The sequence below is a fragment of the Choloepus didactylus genome, chromosome 19 (genome assembly GCF_015220235.1).
Source record: "Choloepus didactylus isolate mChoDid1 chromosome 19, mChoDid1.pri, whole genome shotgun sequence".
NCBI classification, from domain to species: Eukaryota; Metazoa; Chordata; class Mammalia; order Pilosa; family Megalonychidae; genus Choloepus; species Choloepus didactylus.
This window is the reverse complement of record NC_051325.1, coordinates 41,791,163-41,817,082: the sequence shown is the minus strand read 5'-3', so window position 1 is coordinate 41,817,082 and position 25,920 is coordinate 41,791,163. Positions and strand designations below refer to the sequence as shown.

General features: G+C 53.9%; 1 protein-coding gene across 1 annotated transcript in view; it reads right to left on the bottom strand.

The window, feature by feature from the left end:
• Window positions 1-2,614: 2,614 nt before the first annotated feature.
• VSTM2L (V-set and transmembrane domain containing 2 like) overlaps window positions 2,615-25,920 on the bottom strand; it is a 33,987-nt gene continuing 10,681 nt past the window's right edge. Inside the window, exons 2-4 of the mRNA XM_037812131.1 lie at window positions 13,281-13,450; window positions 11,635-11,685; window positions 2,615-3,706 (exon numbers count right to left, since the gene is read on the bottom strand). Of these exons, the coding sequence (XP_037668059.1) occupies window positions 3,443-3,706; window positions 11,635-11,685; window positions 13,281-13,450 (485 nt within the window). The 3' untranslated portion in view covers window positions 2,615-3,442. The remainder of the gene's footprint in view (window positions 3,707-11,634; window positions 11,686-13,280; window positions 13,451-25,920) is intronic.

Below are 25,920 nucleotides of genomic sequence, written 5' to 3'. Positions count from 1 at the left end.
TTGCCTGTTCTGGACATTTCATATAAATGGCATCTTACAATATGTGGCCTTTTGTGTCTGGTCTTTCACTTAGCGTAATGTTTTCAAGGTTTATCCATGTTGTAGCGTGTTACCAGAACTTCATTCCTTTTTATGGGCAAACAATATCCCATTGTATGAATAGAACACATTTCATTTATCCATTCGTCAGTTAATGGACATTTGGGTTGTTTCCACTTTTTGGCTATTGTGAATAATGCTGCTATGAACATTCATGTACAAGTTTTTGGGTGACATATATTTTCACTTCTCTTGGGAATATACCTAGGAGTGGAATTGCTGGAGCATATGGTAACTGTACGTTTAACTTTTTGAGGAACTGCCAGACTGTTTTCCAACCATTTTACATTCCCACCAGCAGTGTACAAGAGTTCCAATTTCTCTACATCCTCACCAATACTTGTTCATGTCAGTCTTGTTTATCATAGCCATCCTAGTGCATATAAAGTGGTATCTCATTATGGTTTAAATTTGCATTTCCCTGGGAGCATTCCCATTTTGCAGAAAAGGAAACTGAGGCTAAGAGAGGCGATGACTCTTGCATGAGGCCCTGCAGCAAGGATGGGCAGAGGCAAGATTCTAACCCAGACACTTTCCTCTCCTTTGGGCTGCCTTCCCAGTGGAGCAAGGAAAATCCCTCCAATGAGGCTGGGGACCCCGCTGTGGGAGGAGGGGGGCAGAGACACAACACAGGTCCCTGGGAGGGTTGGATGAGATGTGGGGAAAGCTCTCACTAGTGCCGGCACATAGCAGGTGCTCAGGACTGGTGAGTTTTATTTTCACTCTAGCATGAGCCTGTAACCCAAGACCCTCCCAGAGGGTCTAGCATGAACCTGTACCCTGAGACCCTCCCAGAGGGACCTGGGCCTTGAGGCCTGCCTTGCATTTGGGCCTTTCTGGAAGGAAACATATCCGTTAAATAAAGGCTGGCCACTGACTGGCCCAAGGGGACTGCAGGCCTTAGCCCATCCATCCCTGGGACACCCAGCTTCTGCAACAGGTCCAGAGCCCTGCCTGCTTCACAGCCTTTGTTCAGGTCCCTATCTATCCATCCTCCAATCCATCCAGCTCTGAGCCTCAGTTTCCTCATCTGAGAATCAAGGCTGCAACACTTCCCTCTGGGGCTGCTGTGGGGCTCAGCAGAGGACCTGGCCATGGAAAGGGCTCAACAGACATCAGTCATCATTTCAACAGTTCCTGGTCCTTGCCCCAAGGGAGGCTTGCTCAGTCTGGCTGGCAGGGGAGCCCAAGGATAGGCAGATGCCCCGGCTCAGTGTGAAGGATGCCGTGGTTCTGCTGGTGCTCAGAGAGGGACCGGCTGGCCACACTGGCTACAAGGGCTCTGGACTGACCCGCCCTCAGATTCTCAGCAAGACCACGGCAGGTGGGACCCCTCAGCTGGGGTGAGCCAAGGAGAGTCCAGAGCCCAGCTGGCCATGCAGGTCAAAAAGGCTTTAGGGGTCAGGGAGGTCTGAGTTCAACAACTGTGTGACCTTAGGGGAGCTGCTTGACCTCTCTGAGCCTGTTTCCTCAGCTGTAATATGGGGACAGTGACACCTCACAGGAGGAAATGAGATCCCCAAAGTACAGTGCCTAAACCTTTGACCAGCAAATCCACCCTGAGAGGCTTGTGGGCACCAGGGAGATGGACCAGAATGCCCAGAGCTGTGTTGTTGGCAGCAGCACCCAGACAGGAGCACACTCCAAAGACTTGTCAACAGTGGATCAAAAGGTTGACAAGTTGTGGGATAGTCACACAGTGGAACATTATACAGCAATAAAAATGAACAAGTTACAAACACATGCAACAACACGGACGACTCTCTCAAGTATAGCATTGCATGAAAGAATAGACGCATATAAAGTTCACAAAATAGACAAAACTCAAAAAATTGTTTAGGATGACATATGCATAGGTAGTAAAACTATAAAAAGTGCCTTAAGAATGGGATTACCATAAAAGGAGTGGTTCCCTCTTAGCTCGGGGGTAGGGTGTTGGGGGTGGCGGGTGGGGGATCTGTTCTGGGTGCTGTTAGGTAGGTGTTGACTATCTGCGTATTTCCTTTATGATTATTCACCAAACTGTAAACACATTTTAGGCACTCTGTACACACGATTATCTAAAGTGTAGTTAAAGTGCCAGCTAACTGGAGTGGAGCTGGACAAAGGCTGGGCCTCTCTCGCCCTCTCCCTGCGCAGTCACTGGCTCCTGTGCTCTGCGCTGCAGAGCCGGGCCCTGCCTGGGGGCAGAAGGGGCCAGGACACGCTGAGGGAGGTGCGGTCTGGGCTCTTCCACCCACTCCCCTCACCTGCCGGGCTGCTCCCGGGCACCAGGCCCCAGAAAGACACACCCAGGGGTTCTTTTAAACCGCTTTATTCAGGTTGGCTGGTAGTCACGGACTGGATCATGTGTACAGGGCAGCCGCCCACCCCTAGGCACACCCCCAGCCTCTCTCACCCCCCACCCCCACCCCCACCCTACACCATCTCTGAGGGCCAACTAGAGGTTTGGGCCAGTTCCAAGGGGGTGTTGGGGCCAATAGAAATATTTACAGATCACCAGGGGGTGGGTGTCCCCCGATTGGGAGTTGTGGGGGAGGTGGTATTGGGGGGCCCTTGGCTCCCAACAGCCCAGAACTTTGGGTGGACTTGGCATGGGCCCCAAGAGGGGGCTGGGATGTTGGGAGCTGGCAGAGGGGGCTCTTGGGAGAGCCTCAAAGACTCCCGAAGCAGGGGCCTGCTGGTGCAAATCTCTGCCCGGGGCTGTGGGCTCCGAGGGGAAGGGCACTCCCTGCTGATACGTGGGACATCTGGGGCAGGTATCTGGCGCCCCTGCCTCACTGGGTCTCAGGTCTCAGGAGCCTGAACATGAAGGAACCATCGGGAGGCAGTGGGGTTTCTCCCTCTCCCAGGGCCCCCGCAGTGACCCTGCTAACTGGCCACAGCCTTAAGAGGCCCTAGTTCTGCTCAGAAGATTTGAGTCCACATTCAGGGAGGGGTCACTGTGCACCCCTGCAAGTCCAAGCGGGGGATGGTGGGAGGGAGGGAGAGTGAGGCTGGGAGGCCCCAGCTCAGGACGGGGTGGGGGGCAAGCAAGCAAAGCGAAACACGGGACTTCACGAAAGCTGGTGACAGAATGGAGGCAGCCCGGGCCCTGGCATGGCCCCTGCCCCAGCTTTCGGGGCGGTCACCCCTTTGGTGCCTGGGGCCACCTTCTCTGAGCCAGGTCACCAGGGATCTAAAAAGAAAGAGTCAGGTGGGGCTTACATGCTGAGCTAGGGGATGGTAGGCAGAGGGCCGGCGCAGTAGCCCCGGGCAGGGACAGGGAGGCGGCTGGGCCAGGCAGTCCCATCCCCAGCAGTCCAGCGGCGCCTCATGCGCTCTGTACAGCGGGGGCGTCGGGCTAGAGGCTGCAGGCCTCCTCCTCCAGCGCGCGCTTCCTCAGCTCCTTGCCTGGCTTAGGGAGCGGCGCAGCGGGCGGGGCTTCAGGCAGGTGCAGGACCGAGTTCTCCCCTGGCTGCACCCGCAGGTAGGCCTTGACCTTGTGGTGCCGGGCCTTGCCATCACTGAAGTCGATGACTCGGCACTCATAGGTGCCCTCATCTGTGGGCTTCACCCGGGACAGGCGCAGCTTGTGGGAGATGTTGCTTCCCACCACCTTGACCACCTGGGGGCGACAGAGAGACCGTGACATGTCCATCGGGCAGCTCCGGGGTCCCCTCCTAGGACTGGGGACCCAGAGACACTCCCACAGGGACACACGAAGTTTCTGCAGAAGAGCAAGTTACATAGCAGCAAAGTAGAAGCAACTCCAGTGTCCAACCACAGAAGGGATAAATAACCAGTGGTTATTCATCTAATGGAATACTACACAGCATTAAAAAGGATGAACTGGCTCTAGCATGTTAGAGCTCCTTATCCTATAGGAATAAAAACAGTTCTCCAGAATGTAAAACAGTCCTACCAGGTGATGCCATTTATCTTCATAAACACTTAAAAAATACAAGCCAATGTCCTGGTTTTGGAGCCTTCTGTGTGTAGAAGTTTAGAAACAGGGAGGGAACACACCAGCCTCGGAACAGGAGCTGTTTCTGTGGGCGTAAGGGAGGGATGCGGGCCTAGGGTAGGATTGCGAAGTGTATTCTTGGCTTGGTCTGAAATGTTCTATTTCTTTAAAAGATAAGGTTGGTTACAAACATGTCAAGATGCTAACAATTATTCACTCCAGTTGGAGAGAGCAATGGTATTTGTTATATTTGTACTCAACTGTGGCTTTTGTTTTTCTGTTTTGTTTATTTGGGTTTTTAATTCTTATTTTAAAATTGAGTTTTAATTTTATACACTAAAGTGCACACAGTTTGAGTACACAGCTTTGATGAAACATCCCTTGTGTGTACCTCCATAAAACCACCAAGCAGAGCAAGGCCTAGAACATTTATAACATTTATAACCCTCAAAGCATACCTTTGTGTTCCTCACAGTCAACACCTACCCCACCTCCCACACACCCAGGGTCAATCACTATTTTTATTTCAATCCTCATAGTTTAGTTTTGACTGTTCTTGAACGCTTTTGAGTCTGGATTCTTTAGTTCAGCATAATTTGGGGGGATTGCTCATGTTGATGTGTGTTCTTTTTCATCACTGTATAGTATTCCATCATGTGAATATACCACAATTTGTTCATCCAGTCACCTGTTGTTGGACATTTGGGAGTTTCCTGGTTAGTGCTCTTATGAATAAATCTGCTATGAACAAAAAGCTGCTGTGAATTTTTTCAATTAAAAAGAAAAGGCCGTTGGACAATCATGTAAGTCATCACCATTGGGGGAGCTGGGCAAAGGGTACACGGGAGTCTATGATCTGTTTTTGCAGCGTCCTATGAGTCCATCATTAGTTCAAAATAAGAAAGTTTCTTTTTAAAAGGGAGCTGGGCCTCTGGAAAGGGGCAGCAGTGATGGGAGGGGGGCTCCATCCCTCCCCAGCCCCTGCTTGCTTAGAGCAGAAAGAAGCCCAGGCCCACTCCATTTCCTCCTTTCTCCAACTGAATTGGCACCCAGATGCCATGCTTTCTAACTTTAGGCCACATATACATGATTATGTCCACTTTACAGATGGCAAAACTGAGGCTCCAAAAGGCGAAGTGACTTGCCCAGGGGCTCTGAATCAGTGCGTGGTGGAGCTGGGAATCGAACCAGGCCTGACTCCATGCACTCTAACCCTCCAGAAGGAGCGACAGGCCCAAACAGGGTCACCCAGAGCTGGCAGACCCCAGGCCCTTTGCAGGGCCACAGGTGGCTCCCCTGGCCCTGACGGGAAGAGGGTGGGTGGGCAGCAGCTGGGAGCCTGGCCCAGCCTCCCTCACTCAGGGCCTTTCAGGCTGGCCACCATCTCCCATGAAGCAGGAAGACCTGGGCCATGGTACAGCAGAGGGGGCTGAAGTGGGACATCGGCAGAACTTCCCGAGAGCGAGCAGTGGGAACCTCTTGCAGCTGCCCCTTTTGACGTGAGTGCTGAGGACCAGGCGCCAGGGCTGGGCCCAGCTGGTGGCCGCCCTGTCCTGCTGGCTCCATCACCTCTGACCAAGGGCACGGAGAGATCCCATGGTCCTGCCACGCTCTCAGGCGCGAGTTAGGAGATGCTGTTGCAAATGCGCAGCGGGGAGCAAATTACCTCAACATCTGTTTCCCTCACGGATATTAATTATCCTTCATTTGTCAACCCTACAAGGCGCTAATGGAGTAATAATGCGAAGCTCTGGGAACAGACCGGCTCCTGGGGGGGAAGCACCAAGCGCGGCCCACCCTTCACCAACACCCCCCTCCACTGGCCTGGCACTCTGGGGGAAGGAGGGCAGGGCAGGGGTGGGGGGTGCTCTCCCAGGGGCAGTCCGCTGCCTCCCACCCCACCATCGCCTCTGCCAGCAAGCCAAGTGTGGCCCTCAGGCCTAGAGCCCCTTCCCCTCTCAGACAGGAGGAGGGACGGGGAGCCCTGACGAGAGAGGGGGAGGCCAGGCTGTGACCCTGGCAAGCCTCCAGCCCCTGGGCCTCCGTTTTATGGGGCAAAATTCATCCATTCATTAAACAAACATCTCATGAGCGCCCACTGTGAGGGGCCTGGGGATGCAATAGTGTACAAGTGAGACCCCAACCTGGCCTGTATGGGCTCAGAGTCTAATGGAGAACCCAGACCTCAACCCATAATCAAGTAGCTCAGGGAGCGGATTTCCAGTGGAAGAGGGGTGACGGCAAACTCCACCACCAGCCAGCCCCAGTGGTCTGTGCTTCCAGCACAATCCAGAGAAGGCAAATAAGAAAACCAAAGGCAGCAGTAGTCATCGTGCTGGTAGCTAATGTTTAGGAGCACGCCATCACGGTGAGGTACTGTGCCGAACCTTCCTAATCCCCACTGCCCCGGTGCCTATTGTATGGGGAGGAAACTGAGGCTCGGAGACATAAAGGGCTCTGCCCAGGGTGGCCCAGCTGGTGACGGGGACCAGACCTTAACCACATCTCTGGGAGCCTCCCTGCCCTGTAACTATAGGTCTGTCTTCCTGCACACCACACCCCACCCACCACCCACTTCCTTCTCTCTGGCTTGCAGCCGCCCAGCCCAAAACCTCCTCTGAGGCCTATCCCATGGAGGGCCTCCCGCTGCAGCTTCTCGGGATGGTGGCCTGATGGATTTTGTGCAGGAAAGCCTGCAGCCCAGCCTCCAGCACGACTGAGTGGCCACGAGGAGAAGAGACCCCACTTCGGCAGCCCTGGCTGTAAATCACAATCACTGCAGCAGTGCAGGCATCGACAGGGCTTAGCAGTGCAATTAAGCGCCTAATTACGCTGAAAGAGACAAGGCCAAGCCCATGCCACGGCCAAATGTGGCCCCTCTCTGCTCAGCCTGGGCCTTCTGGGGCATGGCAAGGGCCCCCTGGGCAGTTACAGGGGGCAGGCTGAGGGCTCTCCTCCCAGCTGCCAGGGAGAAGGGTGTGTGCCCAGGAGACCAGCCCTTTCCTGCAAGGGGCCTCATGGCTGCAGACTAAGAGTGAGGGGGGTGGCGCCCAGGAGGGGGCTGGCGTGGGGAACAGGGGTCAGACAGTCCCTGCCCCTGGCCACACCTGTGCCTCCATTGACTCAGCATGCTCAAAACCCAACTCAGGGTCTCCCTAAATCTGGGCCCCAGAAGGCCTCAGGTGCTCCAGCCAGACCCCACCAAATCATCATCCACGCCGCCCCTCCCACACCCCAGCACAATCCATCCCTGTATACCATCCTTCTTCCCTCACAACATCACTGGACTCCTTCTCACCCAAGTCCAGACGCCCTGCCAAGGCCAGGGGCTCCTGTCATCTGGATCGTCATCCAGCCTCCTCCTGGGTCGCCTCAAATCCCCTCTGGCCCCTTCCACTCTGTCTTCCCATGGCAGCCAGACTGATCTTTTCAAAAGGCCCCCACTTAAAACCCTCTGGTGGCTCCCCGCAGCAGCGATCAAGGCTCTGCACCAGCCAGTCCCCACCTGCCCCTCGGCCACACTGGTCCCTAGCAGTTCCTCCAACACATGCCCAACACAGATCCCCTCTAGTCAACTCCTACACACCGTCAGTGATCATGTCAAATAGCGTCTCCTCCAGGAAGCCCTCCTGATCTCCCCAGACCAGGTCAGCTCCCCTGTCACCAGCTTCCCTTCTCATCTTGCCACATTTGTAATTTTACTTTTATCATGCATGATTACTGGACTGGGAGTACCAGGAGGCCAGAGACTGGGTATATGTGACCACAGCCTTCACAGAAGCATTTTCTGTTTCACATGACCCAAACTGCAAGCCAGTCACTCCATGGATGTCATGAGGAATTTCCAAGGGTGATTTTGACTCCACATGAGCCTTGCTCCCCTTGCAGATTTCTGCAAAAATTTTAAGAAAAAGAAAGAGATTTGCTCTGGAAGGATGGAGACTCGTGAGCATCCCCAGAGGCCCAGCCCTTACCCCACTTCTCCCTGCTGGCCAGGAAATGTGGGTGTCCACACGTGAGTGTTGCGTGTGTGGCAGCCAGGTGGACAGACGGGGCTGGACCTGCAGGATCACACAGAGGACTGATTGAACAAATGCCACTGCCTTTTGGCCATGTATGGGGATTTGGGGGCAGGGGCTGCAGCGTGCTTCCTGATGGCCTCTCCAGCTGTAACTGGCTTTCAGGGCTTGGCTGGAGGGGGGTCAAGGGGTGAGGATGAGTGGGCCATAGCACTGGGCCATATGAACATCGGGACCAAGGCTGCCCATGGCTATTTTGGACTGAAACAGGTTACAGGAACTGAACCTACAGCACAAAAAACTTCTGTTAGACTCAAGGAGGGACTTACATGGTGAAGACTGTGAGCACTGAGGTGAGTCCCTTGGGGAGAAGGATGTGTAGAATTTTACCTTGTCTTAAAATGAGGAAGTTGGGGACTATCTCTACTTGTAAAGCTGGTTAAGGGGAAATTCACTGAAATTCTAGCACAAAGGACTTTAGTTAGATCAAAAAAAAAAAAAAAAAAAAACTTCCAAAACTTGAAAATAGCCAATAAGCACAAGTGTTTGCCTGAGCCATGGGACTGGGGCCCTAATGGTGGAATCCTAGCATATGCAAGCTGCCAAGGGAGATGTTTTTAGGCCAGGGGTCCTTCCCCAGGCCCCAAGTTAAATGAGATAATTCATGTAAAGTGCTCATCACAGTTCTTAACATATGGTACCCACTCAATAACTGTCAGCTACTATTATTATTATCATCATTATTTTATCACAGATGCCTATCCTCCCACAAATCTGATCTCCCGGTAAGAGTCTGAGCTCTTTTCATTCCCATTTCCCGCAGAGAAAGTGGGCCTCCTTGCACTGCTCCAGTCCCTGCATGCTGGGAATAGGACATCTCATGATTCACAAATTCACATTAACAAGTTTCCACCCCTGTAACCATTGCCGTTCACACGGCCAGATCTGTAGCACTTTACAGTTTCCAAAGTGTTTTGGTATATGCCTTAGCAGCTCACAGGGGAAAGGGAGACTCAGGGACGTGGCAGAGCTGGAACCAGGACTCAGGCTCCTGGGACACTAAATGCTTGCCCACTGTGTCCTCACAGTCTTCCATGGCACCTCCCAACCTGGCCCTCAGCACAGCCGACTCGCCAGGTTAACACAGAGACCCCAACAGGCCCACATTCCCTCTCTCCCCCCACTGCGCTCCGCAAAGCTCACAGAATGCATTGTTTGGCTCACACAAGACTTCAAAAAATCAAATTAGTTCCCAACAGTTAAATACCCAGGAGCTAGTCCACTGAAATTAGGGTTTTAGAAGACATGGGAATACTGGGCCTGAATTTCTGCCTGGCTCAGTTGCCCCCTGTATATACAGGGCCTGGCCTCCCCTAGTGCCCACGGACTCCCCTGAGCTTCTTCACTTGTCCACGTCCCCTGTGCACAAACATGCCCAGGCCTGGGCCCCATGTCGTGTTGGTGTGTCTGTGTGTAAAATTCTGCAGATGGATTTACCCATGTGTTGTCCAGGTCATATGTGCGTGTGCATCATGCTCATTCAATAAATATTTACTGAGCATCTACTATGGCCAGACTCTGGAAAGGTAACAGTGGATCATGAGGCACAGTCCCAGCCTCCTGGGAGCTCCTGGGAGACAGACTCGAATCAAACACTCACACGACTGGATAATCACAGATGGAAATACAGCCAGCAGGGAAAAGGAAGGGAGGCCTCCCTGAGCCGAGCTCTGAAGGGAGAGAGGGAGGAACAGCTTTCTAGGCAGAGAGTCGGCCTGTGCCAAGGCCTGGAGGTGGGAAGGAACAGGGGAGGTGGAAAGGAACTGGTGGGGGGTGGGGGGAAACAGAGGGTGGGTGGGCACAGCAAGTCACGCAGAGCCGCAGAAGCCATAGAGAAAGCCCGAGGCTTCTCCCAGACTCCAGGATACCAGGCTGTGCATCCATTTAGGGGTCACTTAACTACGTGTCTGTGTATTTTTGGCAGTTGTTCCAGTGGTGCTGTCTGCACTCATAGCTTGGTCTACATCGGTCTGTGTGTTTCCTAAGCAGACCCCAGCACTGCAGCCGGTGCAGGAAGCGCAGGACTAGATGGGGAGGGGAGGGGGAAGAGCAGCGGGTGTGATTGTGCAATCACGCCGAGCACATTTATTTTATTTAACTAATTAGCATCTTCACATTCCCCTCACGTGGCCCAGCAGCCTTGAATTCTAATCCTCTAAGTCAATTAGATTATTCTCTCTTTTGCCTGAAATGCTCTTTAAAGCCCAAATGAAATCATAGGAGAGAGAGTTGCAATGAACGGGATGTATTAATATAGCCACAAATCTCCAACTGCCCAGGCTTAGCTGATAGGTGTTTGGGGCAAGAAATGGGGAGTTAGATACGGACATGGCCTTGGCAGAAGGTGAGAGGAGGGGGTGTACCAGTAGCTGCTCTGAGCTGGAAATGGCTTGAACCTCCAGACCCTGACCCAAAAGGCCCCATGATGGACAGCACAGATGACACACAGAAGGCCCTCGCTTTTCACGGGCCCACCTCTTACCTCCTCCCTGGCCTCCCTGCCTCCCCACTGCAGCCTCCGATGCCCAACACTAACCTCCCCCAGCCCCCATGCCTCCTGGTACCTACTCTACACTGCAACCTCTGTTAAGGGTGCAGTCCTTCTGGGGGTCTGTGTCTAACTGGCCTTGGGGTCCTCATCATCCCCACAAGTCCTTGTAAAGAACCATGGAAGAACCAAGCAGAAAAGAGTGACTTGGAGGGGTCGCAACCCACCCGGCCATGCATGCCCTGCAGGCCCTGCACTTTCTGAGCATTTGCTAGTGGACCTCTGGCCCCCTGCCAGGCTGACCTCATACCCCAGGCACAGACCAGCCTGGTCCCAGGGCCACACATGTCCCCAGGCAGCCCCTCTGCTCAGCGTGTTCCTCAGTGCTGCCTGCCCCTTCCAGCTCTAGCTTTGGGGGCCCCTCCCACACAAACTGTCACCCCCTGAGTCCTCCCTGGGTGCCCCCCCCTCACAGGGCACTGAAGCCAGGGGCTCAGCTCCAACAGTCACTCTTGGCAAGTCCTCCACCCCTCTGAGCCCCAGTTGCCCCATCTGTAAAATGCTTGGTCCTTCCCTAGAGGGTTGTGGCAAAGGATCAGAAGCCTGTCCAGTCCCGGAATCCTCCAGTTGCCGTCCCCCCCGGGAGCCAGTTCACCAGAGTGGCTGTGAGAAGCTGCAGCAGTCGGTTATGATGGGCCGAGATGGGCCGGCACGGTCCCATCAGACCCCGTTGTTTCCCCAAATGAAAAATGCTGCGGAGACAGGCTCAAGCGACCTTGGCCCCGACAGCAGAGAACGCATCGTCTCTCCCTGTCATTTTTTTGTGCCTGTCATTCAATGAACTTGAAAAAGCTCTGGCTTTTAAAAAACAGAGTGGGGCCATTTTATTTCCTTCTCTTTTTCTTCTCCATCTTCTTGCCCAAGCTCCCTGCTGAACTGGACCAAAAAAATTAAAAAATTAAAAAAAGTTACAGCTGCGTCCTCCATTAGAGCCCTTGCGAGAAGTCATTATCAAAACTCACACTTATTTTGGTCGCGTCCTTCCCGGCATCTTCCTGCTGAGATGCTTTTAGCTGTTGGGAGCGGGGAGGGGAGCAGAGAGAGCGAGACAGGCATTAGCTTGGGGGCTGGGGCAGGGGGTGGGGAGAAGGCATCCTGGGGGCGGGGATACGGACAGCAGTTAAAATTCGAGTGACAGCAAATGACAGGTGTGGGGTTAGGGTCCTCAGCTTTAGGTCCACTCGGGATGGGATAGTCAGAGCAAAGATGAAGGAAGTGTGTGTAGACGTGCACAAGGCATATGCTATGCGTTTAGAAATGTGAGGCAAGTTTGGTGCACCTGGCAGTATGTATGTGGCAAAGGATGTGTGTCTGTATCTGAGTGTACTTTTATTTTCAGGGTACGTAGATGTGAGTGTGTGTTTGTAGCAGGTGCTGACAGACCCCTGCCCACATAACCACTCCTCAGCAAGCTAACCTGGAGGCTTCTGACTGCAGATACCGACTACTCTCTGCCTAAGGGCTCTCTCTGACCGCGGGGTCCTCTAGGCCTGCGTGTGGTAGGCTGGAAGTGTTGGGAGGCAGACACCCCCAGGAGTGAGAGGGAGAGTCACAGGTATTTGTGTATTTGTTAGAAGCCATTTAACAAGCACACAGGAATAGACAGGCCTGCTGGTGTGTGCATATAAAGTGTATAAATGCGTGTGTTCATGCATGAGCAGGTATGCAGATATGCTCATTTGTATACATGCATGTGCAAGAAGCACGGTTTGAGACAAAGATTCAAGTGCAAGTAGCCGATATGGGAAGTGATCCCAGGAAACTGCAGTTAAAAGGGGGGGGTGAGTGAGGCAGAAAAGGGAAGGAAGTCAACAATGGATATGTTATCCAGCCAGTAACCGCTGTGGTCAACTGGGGAGCTCTGGGAGACCATGGAGGACACGCTTCATGATCCCAGCCAGGGAAGAAGGGCCGAGGGAGCCGGGGGTTTCTCCTTCAACTCTTGCCAGCCCTTGGTTGAGGGCTGCTCCTGTGGACACTACCTCCCAGCATCCCCGGCCTGCCTGGCTGCCAGCAGGCTCAGGTGTCCCAAGAAAGCCCTGGGGCACAGTCACAGGTGTTGGCAGTGGGCAGCTGGGCTGGTGGCATGTGGGCAGCATCTGCTGTAGGGGTGTGTACATGTGAGCATGTACGTGTCTAGAGGTGGATGCACGAGCAATGGCTGGGTGTGCTGGGAGTGAGCCTGAGTCCTGAAATGGACTCAGTGCCCTTTACACAACCACTGCCCACGCAGCTTGGAAGAGTGAGTGGTGGAAGGCAAGTCAGGAGACCTGGAGCCAGCTTGAGTCCCTCTGGCCTCAGTTTCCCCATCTGTATACTGAAGGGAGGAACTCTGCTCACAGAGGGTCCTTCTGGAAACCCCAGGTGCTCAGCCTAGCTCTGCTTCCTGCCCCTCCCCCCAAATCAACCTCCATGAGGGGATGGTGCTGGCAGGCACCCCCTCACCCAAAAATCCCCATCCCAGGGGGAGAAAGGGAGGGCGGCAGCTGGGTGCTGGGGAGGACAAACACAGGGAGCCTGGGTCCCTCCGAGGAGAGGAGCGGAGGGACACCCCACCCTGGGGGCCAGGGCTCCCGCAGCCCTACTCGGGAGTCTCCCCGGGCGTTACCTGGTTCGAAGCCCACACCTGCTTGTCGGTCCAGTCCCTGTGGCTGCGCACGTACCACCACTGGATCTCCAGCGAGTAGGAGGGCGAGCCGCTGCCCCGGAAGGAGCAGGCCATCTCCACGTCCTCGCCCGTCCGCGCCGTCACGTCGTGGGGCGTCTCGGTGAAGAGGGCTGTGCGGAGAAACGCGCGGGCGGCCCGGCTCAGGAGGCCGCAGGGCCGGGGGCGAGGGCTGCGGGCGGGAGCGGCGGCGAAGGCAGGGGCGCGCAGCCCGCAGGCGGAACCGCAGTGCCAACACAGCTGGGGCCGGGGGCGTGCGCGAGAGACGGGGTGAAGAGGTGCGCCTCGGAGCCGCAGGCCACTCCAGGAGCCGGGCCTCTATCCCGGAGCCGGGGGCGCCTGGGGAGACTCCAGATGCGGAGTGAAGGAGCGGGAGGGCTGGGTGGGCGCCGCGAGCAAGGTGGGGATGAGCCTGTCTTGTGTTGCTCCCCAGGGCAAGCGCAGATCCTGGTACCTGACAGGTACCCCATGTGTGTTGAATGGACGGAGCAGTCGCCATCATCTCGGGGACCCCCACAGTGTGAGGGGAGCCACGCCTGTCTCCTGTGAGGTCCAGCCCCCCACTAAATCCCAGGGCGGTCCCGAGAACAGGCCCCCACGCAACGTTTCCCCTTCTCCAGCAGGGACCTCCCGCCCCCATCCAGCAGCCTCCCAACCCCCACCAGGCCACCAGGTAAATGAGAAAACAAACCCCCATTTAATATGGCCCCAACGCCCCTCCCACCATATGTTCTGTCTCTCATCTCTCCAAACAAATATTGTCCTGGGATGTAATTAGAATTCTTTCCTCTTCTCGGGAGAGATTCTATCACCCTGGAAAGATGCCATCAACGTGCAGGTCCCCTGGGGAATGCTGCGTCTCCCCACTCCCCGGGAGCCCCACCTTCCACTGCAGCCCCTCCAGGCACCCCCACCCAGGGTACCAGGACATCCAAGTCCCAGTGGTTCCTCATGCTCAGCTGGGAGGCAAGAGGCCCGGATTTGCGCCCCGCCTAATACAAGGGCTTTGGGAGGATCCGGGATTGACAAACCCATCCATCCAGAAGCTTCTGTTTTTTTCTGCTTTACACACTGTGTTTCCATGTGGAGCTTTACTTGAGCAAGGGGTTTCTAGGCTAAGAAAGTCTGAAACATCCTGAATCGCCCTGGTGGGAGGTTTATAAAATGCTTCATGAAGTCTTCCCAGTTCTCTGAGGTTTGGAAGGGACAGGGCAGCTGTTGTGGAAGCAGAGCCTGCTTAATAAGAATGAATTTTGTGTTAATGACTGAACACCTCCCAGGTGTGGTGTGAGGTATGCTTGCACACAGCCGGCCTGAGAGGTGGGGCTGTCCTGATCCCCCACCAGGCGGAGACAACCTGGGCCCTTGGAGGGAAGTTCCTCACCTGCTCCCACCTTCCCAGTAGGTGCTCAGGCCCCAAACCTGGGAATCGTCCTTGACTCCCTCCCAACCCCTCTTTTTTTTTTTTTTTTTTTTAAATTCAGTTTTATTGAAATACATTCACACACCATACAATCATCCATGGTATACAATCCACTGTCCACAGTATGATAACATAGTTATGTGTTCATCACCACAATCTATCTCTGAACATTTTCCTTACATCAGAAAGAACCAGAACAAGAATAAAAAATAAAAGTGAAAAAAGAACACCCAAATCATCCCCCCATCCCACCCCATTTGTCCTTTAGTTTTTATCCCCATTCCTCCACTCATCCATACACTAGCTAAAGGGGGTGTGATCCACAAGGTCTTCACAATCACACTGTCACCCCTTGTAATCTACATTATTATATAATTTTCTTCAGGAGTCCAGACTGCTGGGTTGGAGTTTGGTAGTTTCAGGTATTTACTTCTAGCTACTCCAATACATTAAAGCCTAAGAGGTGTTATCTATATAGTGCATAAGAATGTCCACCAGAGTGACCTCTCGACTCCATTTGGAATCTCTCAGCCACTGAAACTATTTCGTCTCATTTTGCATCCCCCTTTTGGTCAAGAAGATACTCTCAGTCCCACGATGCCGGGTCCACATTCATCCCCGGGAGTCATACTCTGCGTTGCCAGGGAGATTTACACCCCTGGGAGTCCCTCCCACCCCTTCTTATGGCCCATGTCAGTGTGGCAGGGAATCTTGTGGGCTCTGCCTTCAACTCTCTCCAGAATCCCACCCTCCTCCCCCCTCCACTGCCCCACCCTGGGCCGAGCCACCATCACCTCTCACCTGTAACACTCCGGCAGCCTCCTCTCCGGCCTCCCTGCCTCTACCTTGCCTCCCTGCCCATCTATTTTCAACCCAGTGGCCAGAGGTATCCTGGCAAAACATAAAGCAGACCCTGTCCCAGCTCTACTCAAAGCTCTCGCATGGCATCTCACCCAGAGAAAAGCCAGCATCTTTACCACGTTCGGGCCCTTCCCCTCTGGGTCAGCTTCTGCCTGACCCCTCACTCACTCTTCCAGCCACAGTGGCCTCCTTGCAGGTCCTGGAACCTCCTGGCCATGCCCCCACCTCAGGGCATTTGCACAGGCTGTTCCCTCTGCCTGAACGCTCTCCCCCGCCACTCAAATATCACTTTCTCAATAAGGCCTATACTCGGTCACCTCATTTAAAATTGCACCTCTCTCCCCAACCCCGCACTGCATATCAGCCTTCCCTTCCAACACACCATCAGTGCTGGCCAACGCCACAGTGTTCTGCATCTGAGCTGTCCAATATGGTAGTCACCAGCCACATGTGGCTATTGAGCATTTGAAGTGGGATTGAGGAACTGAAGTTTAAGTTTTATTTGACTTTAATTAACTTAAACCACAATTTAAATAGCCACTGTAGGTAGCAGCTGCCATATTACGCAGCACAGCTAATGTACTTATTTTGTTTGTTGTCCACCCACCCTCCCAGGAGGCAAGGACTGTACCTGCCTTATTCAGTGATATATCCTTAGCAACTAGAACCATGCCTGGCACATAGTAGGTGCTCAATAAATACTTTTTGAATGAATGAATGAAGAGACCTGGCTGCCCAGCGTCCAGAGCCAGGAGAGCCCCACCCTGAAAGTCCTAGGCCAGGCCCAGCCCTCGGAACTGTCTCTGATGTCAACTTGTCAACATGAACGGGACTGAAGGGGGCTGTGGAGAACCTGAGCCACCAGGAGGGGCCAGGAGGCCATAAGAATGAGCTGTTGGCTCCTGTCCCCGGGATAGCTAGATTCTACCTTGAGCTAGGCCCCTGCTGACCCAGCATCAGGGGCCCTTTGCAAACAGGGGAAGGAGGAGAGTGGTGCTCGAGCCAAGTGGTATGGCTCTGGCTGGACACGGCTGTGACCTCCTCAAGGTGCTATTGCCTAAGCCACAGAAATCTGAAAATGCCTGCCATTTTCCCTCCCGCAGACGGGGAGAGGGGACTCAGAGCTATCAGGGGGATGGCTTGCCCAAGGTCACAGAGCTAAGAAGGGCAGAGCCAGCCCTCCAATCCCTGCCTGTGTGACTCAGCCCCTGTGCTTCTCCTCCTCCCAGAAATAGATGCGTTGGGGAATCACATCTGGCAGAGAAGAAATCGCATGTGTTGATCTCATGAGTGGCAGGAAGGGCAGAGATGGGATGCTCTTGGGGGGAGGCTCCGTCAGGGTGACTGGGAGAGGCTGGGCCCCCAATTATCCTTGCTCAGTCTCCCCTTACCGGGAGGTCCCCAAGAACTGTCTGAAAACCTGACCTTGGTCCATCATCTCTCTTTACTGATGCAGAAAGCAAGGCTCGGAGAGGGCAGTGTCTGGTCTGGGGATACTCAGCAGCTAGGGGTCAGCAAGGTCAGGCCGAGTCCTTGGCCAGGCCCTCTCATCCCCGGTCAGACCCAGCCCTGGAGGCCGACATGGGCACAGCAGCCTGGGTTAGGGCAAGAGCACTGGATGGGGAGTCAAGAGCCTTGAAGGCAGACTGCAACCACACAGCCTCAGCGTCACAAAAATTACAGTCGTGGCTATCCAACAGAAATAGGATACAAGCCACAAATGCGCATCCCATATGGAATTTTGAATGTTCTGGGAGCCACATTTTAAAAAGTAAAAAGGAACAGGTGAAATTAATTTTAATAATATATTTTATTTAACCCAAGATATCAAAAATATTATTTCAACAGATAATAAAAGTTACTGATGAGATATTTTATATTCTGTTTTCATGCTAAATCTTGGAAACCCGTATTTTTACGGTATTTTACATTTACAGCACATCTCAGTTTGAACTAGCCACATTCCCGTGCTCAGTAGCCATGTGTGGCCAGTAGCCAATGTCCTGGCTAGCGCAGGACAAGAGGGTGATGAACCTGTGCCACACCTCCCGCCCCCGCTCCATCACAGCTCCCCACTGCTCCTGGGGGCAAGCAAGGCCCAGAGCAGGTAAATCGCCCTCCCAGGGTCACACAGCAGAGTTTGGACTTGAACCAAGGCCTGTAAGACTCGGAGTCCATGCCCTTTCAGAGTGTTCAAACTCTTTTCGGTGGTAGAGTTCTTTTTTAAAAGAAATGTCCAAAATGGCCAGCCTGGTGGGGTCTCGTGGGGCAGGAGCTGGTTTATTCTGAGTAGAAAGGCCTTGGGCAGGCACAGAGGAAGCATTTTACCCAACCTGAGGCAATCAGGACAGGCTTCCCAGAGGAGGTATGGCCCCAGCCTTAGCCCTGGGTGGGGTGAGTGGTTCTGGGGCATGACCTCCCCACCCTCCTGGGGTGGGGGTGGGGGTGGGGGGGCTTTGAGTGTGAGGATGGAGAGAGAATCTGGTTCCTAAGGTGTCCTGGGAGCCAGGTGAGTTGGTGGCATTGGGGCCACCAGCTCTCCCTCCCCGTAGCTCAGTCCTGGCCCTGGGGTCCCTCTGGTCCCCTCAGACCCTGCCAGGAGCTGGACAGTGGAGGTCAGTCTTGATGGTCCTTGAGAGTCCCACCAGCTCAGACAATCTGAGAGAGAAAGTGATGTACTTCATAAGGCAGTACCCTGGGGACTGGGAAGGGGAAAGGTCACTTCCACTTGAGGGTGGGAGGAATCTGGGAAGGCTTCAGAGAGGAGGCAGCATGTAAGCCAGGCCTTAAAGGATGGGTGGATACTGACAGGCAAAGGCAAGACACAAAGGCATGTCAGGTAGCAGGATGGGTGTGAGTAAAGGCAGGGAGGAGGGAAATCCAGAGAGCTTGTTAAAAAAAACTCCCCACCATTTATTGAGCCTTTACTTATGCCTAGCACTATGCTGATATGGTCTCTAATCCACTCCCATATGACATGTGAGGAAAATGAGGCTCAGAACGGTAACACGCTTGCCCACGATTCACACAGAGCTGGATTTTGAACCTAGATCTGACCAGCAGTTGTGACCAAGACCCAGGGGCTCACCAGCCCTCATCAAGGTCTGGTCTGAACTATCAGGTAAAGTTCAGCCAGCAGGCTCCACACTCCTGCACCTCACTTGCATACCTCCAGAGATGGGGAGCTCAATTCCTCCCACAGCCACTAAAGATGGGCAGCTGTAATTGGCAAGAGGTTCTTTCTCCCTCTCCTAACTCTATGAGGACACTGCGTCAGCACCAGAAACTGGAATTTAGTATATCTAGTAATGATGAGGACAATGATGATGATGATAATGTAATAATAATCATCTCTAAGAAAAATAGAGTGCTTGCTATGTGCCAGGCACTGTGCCAAGCTCTTTGCGTACATTTTCCCACATTCCCATCATGATACTATGGGGTAGGTGTGATCATTATTATCCTGTTTTTCAGATTGGGAAGCTGAGGCTCAGAGAGGTTAAGTGACTTGTCCAAGGGCACACAGTGAGTAAGTAATTAAATTTGAACCCAGTCCTAGAGGACTCTAGAGTGAAAAACTAACTTCTAGATCAGCCTTCTGCAGCTCCTCCTCCCTGTCCCCCAGCCCCACCTCCTTCTCTCCAGCCCCCCATTCTCCAGCGTTAGCATCACTGCTGAGCTCAGGACATAAAACCCATCTCTCCTCTTTGACTTTCTCCCGCCTCTGAGCCCTCTCTCCCTGCTCAGGTAACTCCTCACAGCCAGTCCCCAGGGAGGCCAGTATAATTACAGATTTTTGAGAAAGATGCAATTGTGTTCTCCAGCCCCAAGGCCCAAGCTGGGCCAGGCTCGCTGGGAAGACAATTAAAAACGGTGTCACAAATTAGGATTCTTCAGGAGAAGGAGAAAGGGGTTTGATTGAATGCAACATCTTCTTCCTTTCTGCTTTTAATTGGGGGAGTGATGTATTAATTAACCCCAGGCCCAGTTATCGGTGCATCATCTGCAGGAAACAGCCCTGGGTCCTGGCCCGAAGCACTGGGCTTAGCTTCTGGGAGAGGCGGGGGATGGCCCGGAAGATCTTGCCTGCCCTTCCAGACCCAAGCCTGACCTCCTCCCTAACCTTCCAGGCTCTGGTTCAGCACAAACAGGGTTTTCCTTCAGGCCTGGATTCAAATCCTATTTCCTCTCTTTCTTAGCTGTGTGCCCCTGGGCAAGCTCCTTTACCTGAAAACAGGACCAAGGGGAAGATTAAAACAGGGAAGCATATGCCTTGTGCCTGGCACATAGTAGGTGCTCAATAAATAGCACTCCCTTCTCACCTTTCAGCTCAAAAAATCATGTCATGTCTGTAAACATTTTTAAAAATGCTTCTTTGTAGCTTCATCAGCTTAAACAGTGGCCACGACATTTATATTTCACTCACTCCTGGGCCTTGTGTCCTCTCATCCATCAGTCCTGTGCCTCCTCTCCTTCCTCATTGGCTCCCGATGGCCCTCCCCGCCCAGCAGCCAGAGGGGACCACACAAGCCTGAGAGGTTTGTCCACCAAAGGTAGACTTAGTGCAGCCCCCAGCTCCCTCTAGTTATGAGCTCAGATTCTCTACCTCAGAACCTCTGGTTCAGCCCCAAATCTTCTTCCCTCTGCACAGCTATCCCTGCCTGTCCAATCTTCAAATCTCTGGTTTGAGGCTGCCACCTCCAGGAAGCCTGCAGGGATTGGTCCCCAGTCCACTTATCAGTCTCTCCTCTGGGCTTCTCAAGTCCTTTGAATTCAGCCAGAACAAGATCAGGGAGCAGGGACAGCTCCTAGTCAGGAAAGCCAAGACAGAGCTGAAGCCAGAAAGAAGTAGAGGGTGAGGGGAGCAAAGCGGTGTGGCCCTGCAGGCCCATCTCTTGCTGGGACATACTGTGACACTCCCCTGCTCAAAGCCTCCAATGGCTTCCTTGGCCCACTGTGTTGGTTTTCATGCAACAAAAGTTTCCTTGGACTTGTGCCTAGAATGCGACTCCCCTGATGCTCACACAGCTCACTTCTCACCTTCAAGTCTTTGCTCATGTCACCTCCTCAGGGAGTTCTTCCCTGCGCCCCACCCCCACCCTCCCTTTCCCTTCTTCATCGATTTTCATTACCACATATCACTATCATAGTATATTTTACCTACCGATCTCACCTACTGTCCCTAAAGGCAGGAGATTTTAGTCTGTTTTGTTTACTGCTGAAGCCCAGCACCTAGAACAATGTCAGGTGCATAGTAGGTGTTCAATAAACACATTGCTGCTATTATATAGGACGCACCACAACGACTCTGGTGAGAGGCAGAGATGGGACCTTTTCTCCCTGCTCCAGAGTGCCTGGGAGCTCCAGGAAACCCCATACTTAGGATGCCCAGTTCAGAAACTGCCAGCCCTCAGGGTCAAGTTCAGGGTTCCAGATTGGGCATCTACAACCTCAGGCTCTGGCCCTGCCTTGCTACCAACTGCAGCCCCTCCCGCCCCTCTTAGCCACTTACATCCTGATGTCCCTGGAGTCTGGACTGACAGGTGCCTTCTGCCTGGAGGCACCCCCCTCCCCAGGCCAGGGTGGGAGCCCTCTTTGCTGCCCCCCTAATTGTCTCAGTGTCTTCCTTTCACTGCCCCAGCACAGTGTTAGATGACAGATAGCGGGGTGTCTCTGTCTCCTCCAGGGTAGGGCCTCTGCATTGTCCAGTGAAGCAGGCACTCAGGAGGTGCTCTTAGGCATGTGCCAAATGAATGACTAGGGAATGAATTAAGTGATAAAGGAAGGTCAGACAAAAACCCAGAGTTAGAAACTGTAAGAGGCAGAAAGATCATTCATTCATTCATTCATTCACGTAACAATTATTGGGCACCAACTGTGTGCCAGACTGGGGTTTCCAGGGGTCCTATGCCCATGAGCAGGGATAAGACAGACATATGGACAACATGGACCCCAGCAGGCCGGCCTCCCTCACCCCACTTCCAGCCTTTTGTCCCCATTCCCACCAGCCGCCCAAGCTCACATGGGCCTGACCGAGGGGACACCCAGCCAGTCAGACTGGAGGCTGCCCTGTGAGGGCCCATAAAGTCACCTTGTGCAATGTGACCAAGAATGAAACAGGGTAATAAATAAATCCGACAGTACTGGGCGGGGCTGTGGCTGCGTGCCAGCAACCCTGCTGAATCATCTTTCTGATTGGAGGCCCACGACACACAAGAAACGTGATGAGGCTGACCCGTGGAATCCTCACAGCGACCCTGTGGGGCAGGGATCCTTGTCCCTTTTTACAGGCAGGGAAACTGAGGCTCAGAGAGGCTCTGCACAAGGTCACACAGCAAGTCAAGGGCAGGAACTGGGATTCAAACCCAGGCCTTGGGACTGCAGTCAAAACTCTTCCCCTGTTCTTGGCTGCTGCCATCGCTGCAATGATGAAGACGGGTTGAAGGTACCCATGGCCCCATAGTCCCTGGGCCTTTCTCAGCAGCTTGAGAAACCAAAGCTCAGAGAACCTGAGGGCCATCAAGGCCAGTCCCCTGCCTCTGTATCCAAGGCAGGAAACCCTTCTGAAGCCCTCCCTATGTGCCAGGCTTAGTACACAAGATGCCACTTCATCCACCCAAAGACTTGAGCAGGTGGGCACTATTATCATCCCCAATTCACAGAGTGGGGTATCAAGGCTCAGAGAGGGAGTGTAGGTGCCTGAAGTCACACAGCAAGGAGGGATGACGTCAGAATTCAACCCCAGGGCTGACTGCAAAATTCCCAACCAAAGCCTGTAGCCTCTCTAAGCACCCCTCCCCCCCTTCAGCTCTAGAACTGTGACTGTTTGGGGGCTGGTTCTAGAGAGCCTGCTCCATGCCTTGATCAGCTGGGTGCGGGGCCCCAGGGGTGTGTGGCATGGGAGCAGAAAGCCTATGGCCCCTCTCACCTCCTGCAGGAGTGTTTAATGAGGCCCCAGCTTGCCTGCATGTAAATCTCACCTGGCTCCTGAAATAAGAGGACGTAAAATTTCCATGAGGAGGGACATCACATAAACAAAATGGAAACGTCCCACAGGATCTGGGGGGGATGGCTGCATGGAGGGCAGGGATCTGGGCAGGCAACAACAGTGCCCTCTCTTCCCCAGGGGTGGGTGCAGAGCGTCTGCCCTGGGATGGGCCCAGGGGACGCACCCAAGGGCTCTCTTTGTTTCCTCCCTGGAGGGCTGCCTGCAGCGAGAGGGATCGTGGTGTGAGTCAATGAAGGTTGTTACATCTCAGAATAATGGGCAAGCAAGAATGGACAAGCGTCCCTCTTCTGGAGAAGTGGAGAGGAAGACATTATGTAAAAGCTTAAGGAACTGCAGCATGGCTTAGTGGGAGGATCGTGGCCTGAGCGTGCAGCAGGCTCTCGAGTCCTCACTGCCAGAAGGAGTGAAAGAGATTAGCTTTGACGGAGCCCCTACGCCGGGCAAGGTCCTGTGCTGGGTTCCCAAGATGCCTGAGACCACCCCCTGGCCCCCAAAGGGGTTCACGGTCAGCCTGGAGATTTGGGAAGAGGCTCCTGGAGGAGGGGACAAGCTTGAACTTGAAGGAGTTTGCAGTCCGAGCAGGAAAGGCCATCCCACGTACCATCTTTTGGGTTCCACCTCCACCGTTTCTGCCAGATCCCTGTACCACTTTGCACTATTATTTACTTCATATTTCTTTTCAAAGCATCTTTCTCTTTTTACTTAAATAAATTCAACTTAAAAGAAGGCTTTTATTACTGCCATAAATGGAAAATCAGCATCACTTGCCATAAATAGAGGGTAACTGTAAAAGTAAACACTATGAAAACCAAGCAGCATTCGTAAATCCCAGCCAGGGAAGCGCTGCCTGCCGCAGGCTCTCAGCCTCAGTCTTCATTCTCTCCTCTTAACAAGGGAGCTGGCCTGGGTGAGTGTTACCTGCAGAACAGCAACAAGCTGAGCCTTTCTTCCAGATCGGGAGGGGCCTGGAGGGCAGGCCTGGGTGGAGTGGGGAGCGGGGGAGGCGGCACCTCCACACCACCGCCAGCCTCCTAGGCCCGCTGGCCCCACCCCGCAGTTCATCCTCCCCATCCCACCTCCAGGATTTCACTCAGGCCGGACTTTATACCTGAAGCCTGCCCTGCCACCCACCTGACGGAACCCTACGGATTCTTCCAGCCCAGCCCACAAGGCAGCGCCCCGTCTGGGTCACCTTACTGCACCCTGTGCCTTGCACATGGGGGGACTAACACCCGTTTAAGCAACCAGGAGGCTCCAGTGCACACTCGTAAAATGAGAAACAAAGAAATGAATGGGCGACTGACTCTCTGATGGGCCGTGCTGTTCGTACCAGGTAAGCCACGGCCTGAGGCATCGATTTCACCCCCCTGCCCCCACCCCTGAAAAAAAAACATGGGGAGAGCATCATTTTCATCTTAAAACAAACATGAATATATTATGGAGTAGTATGCAAGGCCTCCTGTCTGACCCAGCCTCGTGGCTTCTCCCGCGGTGTCCTGCCCCATGCAAGGAAGTGCAGGTGTTGGCTGAAGGGGGAGGGGTCAGGAGGAAGGGGAGGGGCTAAGGGGGGAGCAGAGCGGGGAGGCGGAGCACCAAGAACTCCAGGGCCCCGGATTTACAGGTGAGGGTGCAAGTGTCGGCTCTGTCCTGACCCCTGTGTGGCTTTGTGTAAGTTACTGCCCTTCTCTGAGCTTCCATTCCCACATGGCCCATGGTTTAAAGGCTTATTTTGCAGACCAACGAACCAATATGTGTGAAGAGCGCATTTCCGTGTGTGGGACACAGTAGGGCCTTGATAGCTACTGGGCCAGGTGGAACTCACTCGCTTCTAAGTTCTAGACAAACACAGGCATATTCCCCCAGCAGCGGGAAGGAAGGCTGCCCCACCTAACAAAAATTAAAATAATCAACATTTTTCAGCACTTAGTATGAGTTAAGTGCCTCATAATGCAATGCCTCAGTTTCCTCGTTTGTAAAATGGGGATAATAATAGCAACTAGCTCAAAGGGTTGTTGTAAGGATTTAGTGTATTAATATCTATAAAGTGGACGGCCGGGCACAGAGTACGTGCTCGAGAGATGTTTCTTCAATAAAATACGCCTAATCCCCCAAACAACCTGGGAGAGGCCGTACCCTTCTCCTCTTCTGACAACGAGGAAACTGAGGCTGGAGGGGCGGGCAGCTGGCCCAGGTCCCCTGCCAGGCAGCCCCGAAACTGGGAGGGCAGTGCTGGCACCGGCAGCTGGGGGCAGGGTGCCGCCCAAGGCCACCGACGCAGATTGAAGGAGACAGCGGTGGAATTACAAATCCAGGAGATTTAAGGAGAGAGAAAATATTCTGGCACTTGCAGGATTGTGGGAGTCGAACAGGTTTCCCCAGTGGAATTCCCGCTTTCTCTTCCCACGCATCTGGGCCACAGGGAGTAAGGTGTGGGCGGGAGAGAGGCAATTGTGGGAACGTGCAGGAAGCCGGTGACAGGGCAGGGACCAGGATGGGGGAGGCAGGGACGGGAGGAGGCAAAGCAGGCTTCCTGGTGTCCGTGCAGATGCCGTTCCTTTTCATCCTCACCGTACATCCTGCAAAGCCGGTGTGATGAGCCCATCACACCCTTGGCTGATCAGGCTCAGAGAGGCTGGAGGGCTCGTGGCAGGATTTGAACCCTGGGCCGTACCCATCCCTGCTGCCTGCGAGGGGCAGAGAGGGAGGAGTGGGGGGAGCAAAGGGAGGGGGCAGCAGCCCCAGAGCCCCAGAAAGGAGCAGTGCCAGACTGTAAAGGAGAAAGGAGAGGCGCCAGGGGAGGCAAGAGGAGCTGGGAAGAGGTCAGGGAGGAGCCAGGGAGAGCCGGGACCTGCAGGAGAGAAGAGGGGAGGCAGGGCTGAGGGCACTTGAGAGCTGGGTGCGGAGGGGAGAGACCGAGGCAGACAACTAGGGAGCAGACCTTCTGGGAGTGGCCAGTGGGCAGGGGCAGAGGACAGGGTGGACCAAGTCCCACTCTCCCAGGAACCACTCGGGACCTAGTGCCTGCCCCCACCCCAGCCCCTGCTGCCACTGCCCAACTGTGTCAGAAAAATCCAAGTTTGCTCAGTAAAGACACGGCTTCTGGAGATGGCCTCACCTGGATTTGAACCCCAACTGCACTTACTTACGGTGGGACCTTGGGCAAATCTCCAGGCCTCGGTTTCCCCATCCGTAAAAGGGGTGCTGTGGGGATTCAACGGGATCATACACACCCATCAACGTCTGGCACTTGGTGGGCTCCGGGGAGCACCATTAGGATGACTAGGAGGAGG